The 12,262-nt window shown below is 39.7% G+C and overlaps 1 protein-coding gene across 1 annotated transcript; it reads right to left on the bottom strand.

The window, feature by feature from the left end:
• Position 1: 1 nt before the first annotated feature.
• AIFM2 (apoptosis inducing factor mitochondria associated 2) lies at positions 2-10,446 on the bottom strand. The gene is made up of 8 exons (XM_015813617.1): positions 10,258-10,446; positions 8,956-9,071; positions 8,756-8,875; positions 7,215-7,307; positions 4,865-4,973; positions 2,769-2,921; positions 1,792-1,992; positions 2-921 (listed from the first exon to the last, which is right to left on the bottom strand). The coding sequence occupies exons 1-8, from the start codon at positions 10,430-10,432 to the stop codon at positions 767-769; spliced, it is 1,122 nt and encodes a 373-aa protein (XP_015669103.1). The 5' UTR covers positions 10,433-10,446; the 3' UTR covers positions 2-766.
• Positions 10,447-12,262: the final 1,816 nt, after the last annotated feature.

The following is a 12,262-nucleotide window of genomic DNA, read 5'->3' as shown; positions in this document are numbered from 1 at the left end:
ACCTTGAGCGTTATTATTCTTGTTCATTTCCATAAAAAGTTAAAGTGGCTTCAGAAGTAAGAAGTTTCTTGGAAGAAAAGAAGACAATTCTGTTAATATTCTCAAATTCAACATTGCAATTAGTATTTGCCAAAGGAAGTATTTGCCAGCTCTGCAAGGCTGGCTTTGGTTTCTTCAACTTTACTAGTACAAGCAAATATTAGAGAATCTGGCATGAATAAATGATGGAGAGGGAAGGAAGGACAATTAAATACTATTTTACAAAGTACTGCTTCAGCACAGAGAGCCCCCTTAATAGTATATTTAGTATATTTAGTGCTAGTTACAGTTCTACTTTTTTCAAAACCTTACCAGGGTACTGGTATTTTCCCATTACTCTATTCCCATAAGCATTTGAATTAAAGTGCTAAAGAACATTTAAGAGTGCTTATGCAGACTATAGCACACCCAACATGTGTGCACTGTGTAGATACATCTGGAATTGAAAATTTTTGAGCCTAAGTCTTGTTCTGAGTTCTACACTTGCATGATAATCAGTTCTCCCATTCAAACTTTAATTCAGATCAATTTTACAATATCCACGTTAGCTGATCAACTACAAACCAACTCCAAAGTCTAATGTGAAATACAGTTTCTGCCAAGATCTACTATCTAGGTTTTTTGCTTAGTTTCTTAAAGACAATTATGATTTAATGTTAGCAAACTAAGCATTACTAATTCATTACAGGTACCATCGGTTCTGTTTTTGTTTATGGCAGTTCCATTTCTAGCATGGCATCTGCTGATGCATCTTCTTCCAACTTTTTGAGATGAAAAGATCTTTGCTTTTGAGGACAGTCACTAAGAGATGCCCTACATAGTATTCACTGATTTGTCCCACTCCATCATTACTTCCCAGGGAAATCAGGAAGGTAAGTGATCCTAAAGAGGAAACACAAGATTATTTACAAAAAAAAAAAAAGAAACAAAATTTGTTATCTGACTCGGCATCTGAACTTGCCAGAGTACGTTTGGCTATAGTAACTCAATTTCTATCATTCTTGTATGGATTTCTTTAAAAAAAAAAAAAAATTAGGCTTGCTTAATATTTTTCAGGAGATTGCCAAGACATCAGGCTGAAGTATCAACAGTACTTATGTAAACTTTAGTATTTGTATTAATTATTTTAATTTTCTCTTTAGAATCTTAAAGAGGTTTTTTCGGGGGTGGTGTTGCTTTTTTTTTTTTTTTTTAAAGTCTACTACATACTATTTATAATTGAGTATTTTAGTAAATAGCAATGCTGTTCTATAAATACTGAGTAAAACACTATAGCAACAGCATTTAGACTTATACAGCGCTTCCACAGTGCTTTACAGCCCTCTCTAAGCGGTTTACAGAGTCAGCATATTTGCCCCCCAACAATCCGGGCCCTCATTTTACTAATCTCAGAAGGCTGGAAGGTTGAGTCCACCTTGAGCCGGTCAGGATCGAACTCCTGGAGTGAGCAGTAAGTTAGCGTGCAGTGCTGCACTCTAACCACTGCGCCACAGAGTACGAGCCATATAACAAGCCATGCCAACAATTGATTTATGTATTGATTTCATTATTCTATTTTCCTATACAAAAATCCATCCTGATTAAGAAACTGATTAACAAAATATTGTATCAAACAGCAGCACAAGAGTATACCAGGTCTAATTATCTCTCTGCCATGCTAGCTTCAAAACACCGTTAGAATTAGATGCAAGGAAATGTTTGTGTTGCATGTGCACTTCTGAAAGGCACAAAAGATGTAATTCATAGTCTCACCTGGTTTATAGGTTTTCAGAGGCTTTTGAGTCAGGCTGTTGATAATATTGGTCACTACAACGTTTGCATGGAGTTGAGCATGATATGCCATCTTTGGTTCTTTCACATCTGAGCAGTCACCAATAGCATAGATATTATCATAGCCCACAACTTGAAGATATTCATTCACTTTCAAAGCACCATTATTTGCCAGCTGGTCTCCTAAGCATGGACACAAGGAAATCATCGTATGAATGTCAAATGTTAGCAAAAGGCTATATGTATTGATATTGTATGGATCATCATTCTTTTGATTTTTTAGTATTGAAATCTGAGATACACATAAAATAGGTAGAGCAGGGGTGTCAAACTGCCAGCCCGCAGGCCGGACGCATCATCACATTGCCGGCAATGGCAAAAAAGTTCTGATACGTAGCACAACATCACGTGACGTCGCAAGTTTGACATGTCTGAGGTAGAGGTGGTTTTATGTTTGCCTACTTTATTCAATGGAAGTCTCAATTTTGAAAAATGGGCTGGATCTTTGTACAATTACAGCAAATCTATTTAAACAAAGATCGCTATGCTTTTTCTATACCCTAACATTATACATACATATATACATATATCGGCTCAAGTAAATGCTTTTATTTATTTGTATCCCACCTTTTACTATTTTTACAAATAACTCAAGGCGGCAAACATATCCAACACACCTTCCTCCTCTTTTCTCTACAACAACAACCCGGTAATGTGGATTGGGCTGAGAGAGAATGACTGGCCCAAGTCAGCAGGCTGACTAAAAGAGGGACCTGTGAATAATCTTCCAAATATTCATTTAAAAAGATTGCAGTATTAAAATTAAAGATAGTCAATCATTTAAAAAAAATTACTGAAAGAATGACAAAGAATAACAACTAGGGTTTGAAATAGAATGTGGAACCTGCAATAATTAAGTATTTGTGGACAGAATAAGGGTAGGGGGAAAATTAACTTACTGAATGCACTGCCATATGCTGAAGAGTTTATTTTTATTCCAGTGCACAGAATCACCAGATCAGCAGTAACCTCAGTACCTTTATCAGTCTTCACTATCATGTTCTCCTTGAATTGGTTTAAGGTCAGCATATGGATATTAGAAACTTTCTGATCTATTAAGAGAAGCAAAAATAAGACATTGTATTTCACTGAATTTTGAAAGTATAATAACTACTTTGGCTTTAAGGTACCTACTTAAGAGCATGTTGATTAATTTTAATTAAAAATATCCAGCTTTCTATCCTTTAATGCTATCTGTCTCTCCTGATGATAAAGCAAAGCAATTTGTTTATCTTCACGCTTGCAAAATATAATAAGCAGCTCTAGCTGAGGCAATAGAAATTAAAGCAGTGGATTAGATTATCCTGTTAGGATGGAAAAAGGAGATGGCAAGGCGTTGTCAAATTAGGAGTTCTATTGGTCTTATACGAAGCAAGAAAAAGGGTAATAGGTGATCCCTAAAAAACTGAAAAAGCATTGGATTCAAAGCTTTTTCAGTTTTTTAGGGATCATCTATTACCTTTTTTCTTGCTTCGTATAAGACCAATAGAACTCCTAATTTGGCAACGCCTTACCGTCTCCTTTTTCCATCCTAACAGGATAATCTAATCCACTGCTTTAATTTCAATTGCCTCAGCTAGAGCTGCTTATTATATTTTGCAAGCGTGAAGAGAAACAAAATTGCTTTGCTTTATAATATATACCATAGGTAGTCCTCAACTTACAACCACAATTGAACCCAAAACCTCTGTTGCTAAGCAAGGCAGTTATGCAAGTTTTGCCCCATTTTATAAACTTTCTGGCCACAGTTGTTAACATGAATCACTGCAATTAAGTTAGCCACATGGTTGTTAAGTGAATCTGGCTTCCCCACTTACTTGGCTTGTCAGAAGATCGCAAAACATGATCATGTGGCCCCCGGACACTGCAATCAACATGAATGCATGCCAATTGCCAAGCATCTGAATTTTGATCACGTGGCCGTGGGAATGCTGCAACAGTCATAAGCCACTTTTTATAATTCTGTTGTAACTTTGAATGTTTACTAAGCGAACTGTTGTAAGTTGAGGATTACCTGTACAACCCCATCCCCTATTTGATCTTCCTGATGTATCATCAAAGGCAGAAGAGAGGAGATAAATGTCATGAAATTGGAGAAAAGGGAAAACAACTCAGTTCTATGGCCCTTATAACTTAACAATACTTCACCTAGAAAAAAAAATAAGAAAAAGGCTGTTTACTAGGACATCTAACGACTATAGCTATCGAAATTCAATAGGGAAAAGGTATTCAGAACATGTGTAAGCATGCACATCATAGCTGTTGCCACTCCTTAAAGAACTTTTATCTCTTGTGCTCCCATAATCTGTGAAATGGAACTGCCAACTCAAATTCTTAACTGTTGAAACCTGAATCAGCACAGGTCTTTAACATGTAAAATGTACAGGCCAGTTTTAAAGAGATACTTTTCATCAAGCAGAAAAGAAAGCATTACATGCCTCAATTTGAAGATGGACCTATAAGTCTATAAACTTACAAATCTATAAAATGTACAGCAGCAAAACCTATGCCCCTTTTCTAAGTATCGCTCTTGTGCATTTTAACAAAGAAACTAAACACACTACACTTGTTACATTTTAGGTGTACCTTATTTTGAATTTATCATACGCAAATGCAACAGGTCTTAGCTGGTCTAGAAACATCTAGATCTGAGGTGGACAATAACCTGCAAGCTATATTGTTTGTATGACACATGTCTTTTTTATGACTCTAGGCTCAAAGCATTTATTTTCTTTCTACTTTCACCAAGGTCTTAAAAATAGAATTTTTAAAAGGTCAAATAAATCTGCCTCTGATCTCTGGTAATCTGTCAGGGATATGTTATTTGAGTCCCACAGAGACCAGATACAGTACATATCCCTTTAAATGCACAGCAAAAACCAGAGCCTTCAGTGACAGGCAACCTTACTGTAGGTTGCCTATCACTGGAAAAAAAAACACCTTTAGGGTTTAGTGATCTTGAAAAAAATGTTTGACCAATAACAAAACTCAGTACCCAACAAGAGATGCACTCCCTCCTGTGTAAGAGTCTCCTTCACTGCCTCCCTGACTCTGGGAAGGAGTCCGCCATCTGCCAGTGCCATTTTTGAATGAATAAGTGTGACCTGAGAACATAAATATTAATATGCTCAGTTGATGAAAGTTATTTAGCAAACATCCATTGCCATATTGCAAGAGCATTATAGATTAGGAGCGTCCGACCTTGGCAACTTTAAAACTTGTGGATTTCAACTCCCAGATTTCCCCAGCCAGCCATGTAGATACTTGTTTTTGCCACTGAAAGCCATGTAATTTTCCAGATGTCATGGTGTGACTTCACTGTGAGAAGACTAGTGCTTTTCTGAAGCTAAATTCAGATATCCATCAAGTTCTGCAACATTTTGGTGAAGAGATGAAGCTTAAATGTTACAGGCTAGAAATTCTAATACTGTAGTAAAAAAGACAATGGATTGCACTTTTCTGCCTTACATGAGAAGCTGTACTCGGATCCCTTTATAACTCAGTTATTCACAAGAATTACACTAATAATTAGACAAAGTGGATAGTAGGAAAAATGGATATGAGCATTCATTCACATCTATTAATAAGTATTAGCCTCCAGTCCTACAAGTATTTACTTGAAATTAAGTCTGGTAGAACTCTCCTAAAACATGGGGAGTACATTTTTTAAGACTTCTCTCTTGGGTGGCATGCTGAAGACCATAATCAGTCATGCTCATGGTCCAGAACTAAGAGCAAATAAAAAAGTACAGTATGTAGCTAGAACACATGAAATAGCTATTATTATTCTACATTGACCAAGTGTTTCCAAAAAGTCGGAAAGAAAGCAAGAAAGTTCTGACAATATTGCAAACTATGTATCTTTGCTATTATTGCCAAATACTTTTTGGCTAATGAAGAGAAATTTTTGCCTACAGACACCTAAAGAATAGCCTGCATGTATCAAACCAGACATTTGAAAGGGAAGAGAGTCCTTTCACAAATAAACTTATCAATTCCAGAACAAAGTACAGATACAGCATTCACAAGTCTTACAGATCGGCCTTGATTTTTTGCTTTTGTCAACTTTTTTATCCTAGCTTTTATTGATCACTCTTTTCAAGTGGCTTGCTACTTGAGAAAATGACAGTAAAATTGGTTGTCAGTGTTTGGTAAATAAATAGTGAGACGGTGCTGAAGGCAAGGGGTAGGCACATTAAAGTTTCAATGGGTCTGCATATAATTTCAATTACTTATCCAATATTTCCTTGGAACATTTCATTATTGATCAGATAAACAATAGGGAAGCCCTTCTCTCAATCATTCATGCCCTAATCATCTCCGTCTGAACTTCTGCAACATGCTGTACATGCAGCTACCTTTGAAAAGTATCTGGAAGCTTCAGCTGGTACAAAATGCAGCCACATGACATGAGCAATTTGGGGTGCCTGAAAGATGGCACATGTTACACTTCTGTGCGCAAGCTGTACTGGGTGCCAGTTTGCTTCCAGGTGTAATTCAAGATGTTGGTGATAACTTTAGCATGGAGTCAGGTCACCCCAGAACTATCTCCCCATTACATCGGCCCATCCCACCCAGTCAGGCAGGGAAGATATGTTAGACACCCCATCAATTGAAGAATTTTGATGGGGGGAGGGGTTTACTCCCCATCCCAGAAAAGAAGCAGCACCCCTCCCACTCTCCTGGCCTTTTGGAAGAGTTTGGAGACCTGGCTCTGCTGAATCACACACCTTGGGGGTTGGCTGCCACCTTGAAGACCCTCCACCACTTTTTTAACTTCAAGTATTCTATTCTTGTTTTAACTGCCTCCTATTGAAATATGACATTTATAGGGTTTTTATGCTTTGAACAATATACCACCCAGAGTTGCTCTGTGAATGAGATGGGTGGATTCTAAATTTGATACATAGATAAATAAAATTACACTGCACTCACATTCTAAAAAACCCAAATTGGATCGGGCAACACAGCTGCCCACCCTTGCCTTGCTTCCTTATCTTCTTCCCAACCCTTTGAAGCTCTGACAAGGCATTTGCACCACATGCAAGTCACATGTAAAGACAAATTTAGCCTCCACAGAGATTCCCAGAGAAGCACAATTGTAAACCACATTACAGTTTCTAAGATTTTATAGAAGTGGAGAAGCTTTAGTAACTGAATTGATATAATTCATACTTATGTATAATTTGGCAATATCTCAAAAATACATCCAATCTATTCTCTTTCTTTTGGTCAACTCAACAGTTTGTAGCGGTTCATTTTGTCTCTATTGACTCTAGATAATAAGGAATTTTAACTTTCAAAACAAGGTGAGAGTGAATGAGCAATAGGATGTTACTTTGTACCTCTTTGTTAGGATATGTTGTCTTAACTTCTGCAGCCATTTCAACCCCAGCAGAACCGCCACCTACGATAACCACCCGCTCAGCTTTTTCCACCTTTCAAGACCGAAAGGAAAAACAAGATGGAGTCATACTGTGCAGGGTTCCATTACTTTAGATAACACGTAGCTTCAGAGAGGTTATTTCAACAGGAATCCTTTCTCTAACTAGAAAGGGAACTGATACTTAGAAATCTTGGCAGCCTTGATCAAAAAGGTTTTTTCTTCATTCAGGATATATTGTCTATTCTATGTTCAACCAAATTATCCAAAATTCTCAAGGCAAAGGGATATGTTTAACTTGCTCTTTCATACAAATTCTAACTGCAAGCATGATGCTCATCTATATACAAATTAGAGTAGATTGCATTAGATTAGAACTGTCTCTAGTCACACAGTAATAACATTTCTTAGGTCTTCTTCACTTCCACACACCAGGGAAGCATGCTGATACGATTTAAACCTATATGTACTCACACAGAATAAAGGCTCAGTGATTTCAGTGCAGCTTACATGGATTACTGTCAGCTGCAAGCAGCCAGAGCCACTCATGAACAACGAAAATCAGTAACTCTATTATTTACCACTTCTATTACAAGAATCTTCCCAGATGCTTGTCTTCCCCTGGGAATGACCAGACAAGGCTTCATGGACCTTGCATGAGGTCAAGCTTATTTCACTTGGAACTGCACAAGGACTCCAAGCTAGACCCTTGCTTGACCCTTCCTTCTAGCCTGGCTGGCAATTTCTCAACTCCAGCCTCAGTGAATTTTCCAGGCTGAATAAAATTAGACACTGTACATTGGCTTTGGATTGTGTTTCTTTTCCTAGACTTTGTATGGTTTACAGGTAGTCCTCAACTTACAATCACAATTGAACCCAAAATTTCTGTTGTTAAGCAAGACATTTGTTACATGAGTTTGACCCTATTTGTTACAGTTGTTAACTGAATCACTGCGGTTTTCAAATTAGTAACTTGGTTGTTAAGTGAATCCGGCTTCCCCATTGACTTGGCTTGTCAGAAGGTTGCAAAAATGATCACATGACCCCAGGACACTGCAACTATCATAAATATGAACCAGTTGCCAGACATCTGAATTTTGTTCATGTGACCATGGGGATGAAAAATGGTTGTAAGTCACTTTTTTTCAATGTTGTAAGTTAGAATGGTCAATAAAGCAAATGGTTGTAAGTCTAGGATTACCTGTATTTTAGTTATTTTTTTTAGCTTGATGTACATAGCTCAGAGTCATGATTACATAAGTTGGGTGATTATATACATTTTCTAAGTTGAATGAGACGAGTTGGCTAATTTGAAAGCCCAAGTCATATTTTTAAAAATATAATCCTAAACAAAAAAAATATTGGAATAAATAACAGGTATTATATAAATACCATAAACCAGCCATAGATGGTCCTTGAGAAGTTCACTAATACACATCTCATGAGGGGGGGGGGGGAAGGCAAGCAAAGAACACTCCTTTCCCTTCTACCAATCACACCCACCTCCTTGACTATGTTCTCATAAGCCTGAATAGCCATCTCCATATTAATAAGTTGATTAAACTTCCCAGGAAAAGGCCCTTCACTCCCAGTGGCGAGGATCAGATGAGAAAATGAAAGTACCTAAGAAAGAATATTAGAATGAAGTTACAGTTGTTGTGTAACTCTTTCACAATTAACACGTTTAATTCAGAGGTACTCACTTTATCATCGTTCAGTAGGACCTGATGTTTCTCCAAATCGATCTCAACTACTTTGCCCTGCTGGAAACTCTCTTTGAAGGTCTCAGAGAAGGAGATAAAGGTTTTTTTTGCAAATCCTATAAAATTATGCAGAAAAAATTGAATCCATAGTAATTAGTAAAGAGTAGGGAGTCAAAAACCTCCACAAAACTTTTTAACACATCTAAAGTCTGCAGATTCTCAAGTTCTCATCTCCTAAGTCCCATCAATTAGTGCTGTGGAAATAATACCACACAAACACTTTTAATGAGAAATTGTATCGGCATTTATTTGCATTTAACCATTTATGCTACACCTTTCAAGGCGTAAATAAAATCAGAGTAAAATGACTAACCCTGTGTGCCCCACCTAGATAACTTCTTCTGATTCCTACTAGTGGTATAAGTATTCTCATTTAAGAACCGCTGGTCCAATCTACACAAATAAAAGGGCCTTTTGCTACTTTAGTTTGCCTTCATGTTTCCTTTGTTTTCCCCAACGTTTCAGAACCATCAAATCTATCCAATGAAGTCGGAGGTCACCCAACTGCTCCTAAAACAAACTTTTCACCAGCTGGTGTCTTCCAGATCTCTGGGATTACAGCCATATTAGAGACAAAGGAGGTTCTAATTCAGTGTTTCTCAACCTTGACAATTTTAAGGCACGTGGACTTCAACTCTCAGAATTTCACAGCCAGCATTGCTGGCTGTGGAATTCTGGGAGTTGAAGTCCACATGCCTTAAAATTGTCAAGGTTGAGAAGCACTGTTCTAATTCAATATATCTAGAGTAGATATATTGTCAAGGTTGAGAAGCACTGTTCTAATTCAATATATCTAGAGTAGACCAGGGGTCTTCAAATTTGGCCAGGGGTCTTCAAATTCTGGGAGTTGAAGTCCACAAGTCTTAAAATTGTCANATTGTCACGGTTGAGAAGCACTGCTCTAATTCAATATATCTAGAGTAGACCAGGGGTCTTCAAATTTGGCCACTTTAAGACTTGTGGACTTCAACTCCCAGAATTCTAGGAGTTGAAGTCCACAAGTCTTAAAAGTAGCCAAGTTTGAAGACCCCTGATCTAGACCAGTGTTTCTCAACCTTGACCATTTTAAGGCATGCGGACTTCAACTCTCAGAATTCCACAGCCAGCATTGCTGGCTGTGGAATTCTGGGAGTTGAAGTCCGCATGCCTTAAAATGGTCAAGGTTGAGAAACACTGATCTAGACAGTCCTACATTGGGAGAAGACATGAAGACATGAAGGGAATCCCAAGACGACAGGTTACCGCTCTGTACGGAAGCCCGCAGAGCAGCCACATTGTGGTGGAAGGCATCTCTCATGTCGACGAGGACGAAGGGGATCCCCCAATCCCGCAGGAGGCGGGCAGCTTCCATCCCTCCGAAGCCGCCTCCAACTATGACGACGCGGACGGAGTCATCCACGGAGAGCTTGGATCCCATCCCGAATCACGCAGCAGCACCTGAACGAGAAGGAAAGAGACCGAGATGTGGGATCGTCGCTTACGGGCGCCTTCTAGCTGACCTGGCCATTGGCTTGAGTTTACTCCTGCGAGAACCCTGGCATGGCTGGCTTAGGATTTCCCCTCCATCGTGAGGTTTGGGGGAGGGAGGGGGCACCAAACCAACCCACGGCGGTTCACTGAAGAAACGGGAGCCGAGGAGGCGTACCCGCCCGACGGCGCGGGTCAAGCCAGGACTTTTCCCAATCGCAAGATGGGGCTCCCAATCAAGACTTGCTTCCCAGCTCCTTCGCGTTTCTCTCCAGGATGCTCTGCGGGTGGGGGGGGGGGGGGGGGGGGGGGGGGAAGGCGCGATTCTCCCAGGCGAAACTCGGGCTGAAGAAACGGAGCCCGCCGTGGAGAAAAGCTGCGTGGCCAAAAGCAGAAGCGCGCAGGATTCCTCCGAGGCCGTCGCTTTCCCCCAGTGCGGAACAGGAGAGGCCAAAGCGCTCCACGAGGCAGCTTCCGGGAATGACTCGCGGAAAGTTGGAGAGGCTGATCTTCTTATTCTTTTGGCCCCGTAGAGCGGTGTTTCTCGACCTTGACAACTTTAAGACGTGTGTGGACTTCAACTCCCAGAATTCTCAACCTTGACAACTTTAAAGATGCGTGGACTTCAACCCCCAGCTATGCTGGCTGGGGAATTCTGGGAGTTGAAGTCCACACATCTTTAAAGTTGTCAAGCTTGAGAAACACTGCCATAGAGGAAGCCGCCGAGGCAACGAACGGGCTTTATTGTGTGGTTATCTCTCTTGGGGGATGGCGCAACCTCTCTTTGTTGCCCCGTGGCGGCCGCCTCAAGAGTTGCAGCCTCGACGCGAGAACCCTACGCGAAGAATGTGGGTTGTCGTCAGAAATGCGAATAATAAGGGAAAGGTCAGAATCCGGTGCCATGTACAGGTAAACCTATGTGGATGTATTTTCATCTTTTAAATCAGGGTTCCTCCACCTTGGCAACTTTAAGACTTGTGGACTTCAACTCCCAGAATTCCTCAGCCAGCTTTGCTGGCTGAGGAATTCTGGGAGTTGAAGTTCACAAGTCTTAAAGTTGCCAAGGTTGAGGAACCTTTTTTTAAATAATTTATTCTAATTATGTACATCGGAGGCAGGAATGCTAGGGGCAGAAGGTAGAAGAAACACCTGTGATTTGTCTGTCCGTTTTTAGTTCTAACATGATCTTGTTTAAATGGCATGGAGCTTTCTCTGTAGTTAAAAAATAATAACGATTTGCCATGTATAACAATTTGTCAACTATCGCATTCTGTACAAATTCATTGACCCGTTTTAGCTTTCTCACTAAGGAAGATGCGTTTTGCCCTTCCAGTTTTTTTTTCATCCAAAGTTTCTGTCCCAATTGTGCTCTAACGGGGGTAAGTTCAAACATAAGTAAAAATAAATCAGGTTAAAATTTAAAGGAATGTCTCCAGGCCACCAGCCATCCCCAGGGCTGCAACAGACTTTTAAATATTGTGTGTTATTGTAACAGCATGACTTTGCTTGTTCTACAAGCAGGAAAGGCCAGAATCAGTTTATTGTCTTTATGTCTGAGTAACAATATCAAATATCTGGAGAAGTGCTACTTACACGGCAGTTTGACCCCGCTTATGTATGAGATGAAAAAAATGCCCTGCTCCAAAGCAAGCTGTCCCATATAGACTTGTCACCTACCCCCAGCTTTCCGTGAAGTTCATCTTATATTTTAAGGCGGTACCTAGTTGACACCTAGGATGCTGGTAGCAACCCGTGTCAACCATCAGCACCAGCGAATTTG

The sequence above is a fragment of the Protobothrops mucrosquamatus genome, unplaced genomic scaffold (assembly GCF_001527695.2).
Source record: "Protobothrops mucrosquamatus isolate PMUCROS unplaced genomic scaffold, P.Mucros_1.0 scaffold175, whole genome shotgun sequence".
In the NCBI taxonomy this organism is placed as follows: domain Eukaryota; kingdom Metazoa; phylum Chordata; class Lepidosauria; order Squamata; family Viperidae; genus Protobothrops; species Protobothrops mucrosquamatus.
This window is presented reverse-complemented; position numbering and strand designations above follow the sequence as displayed.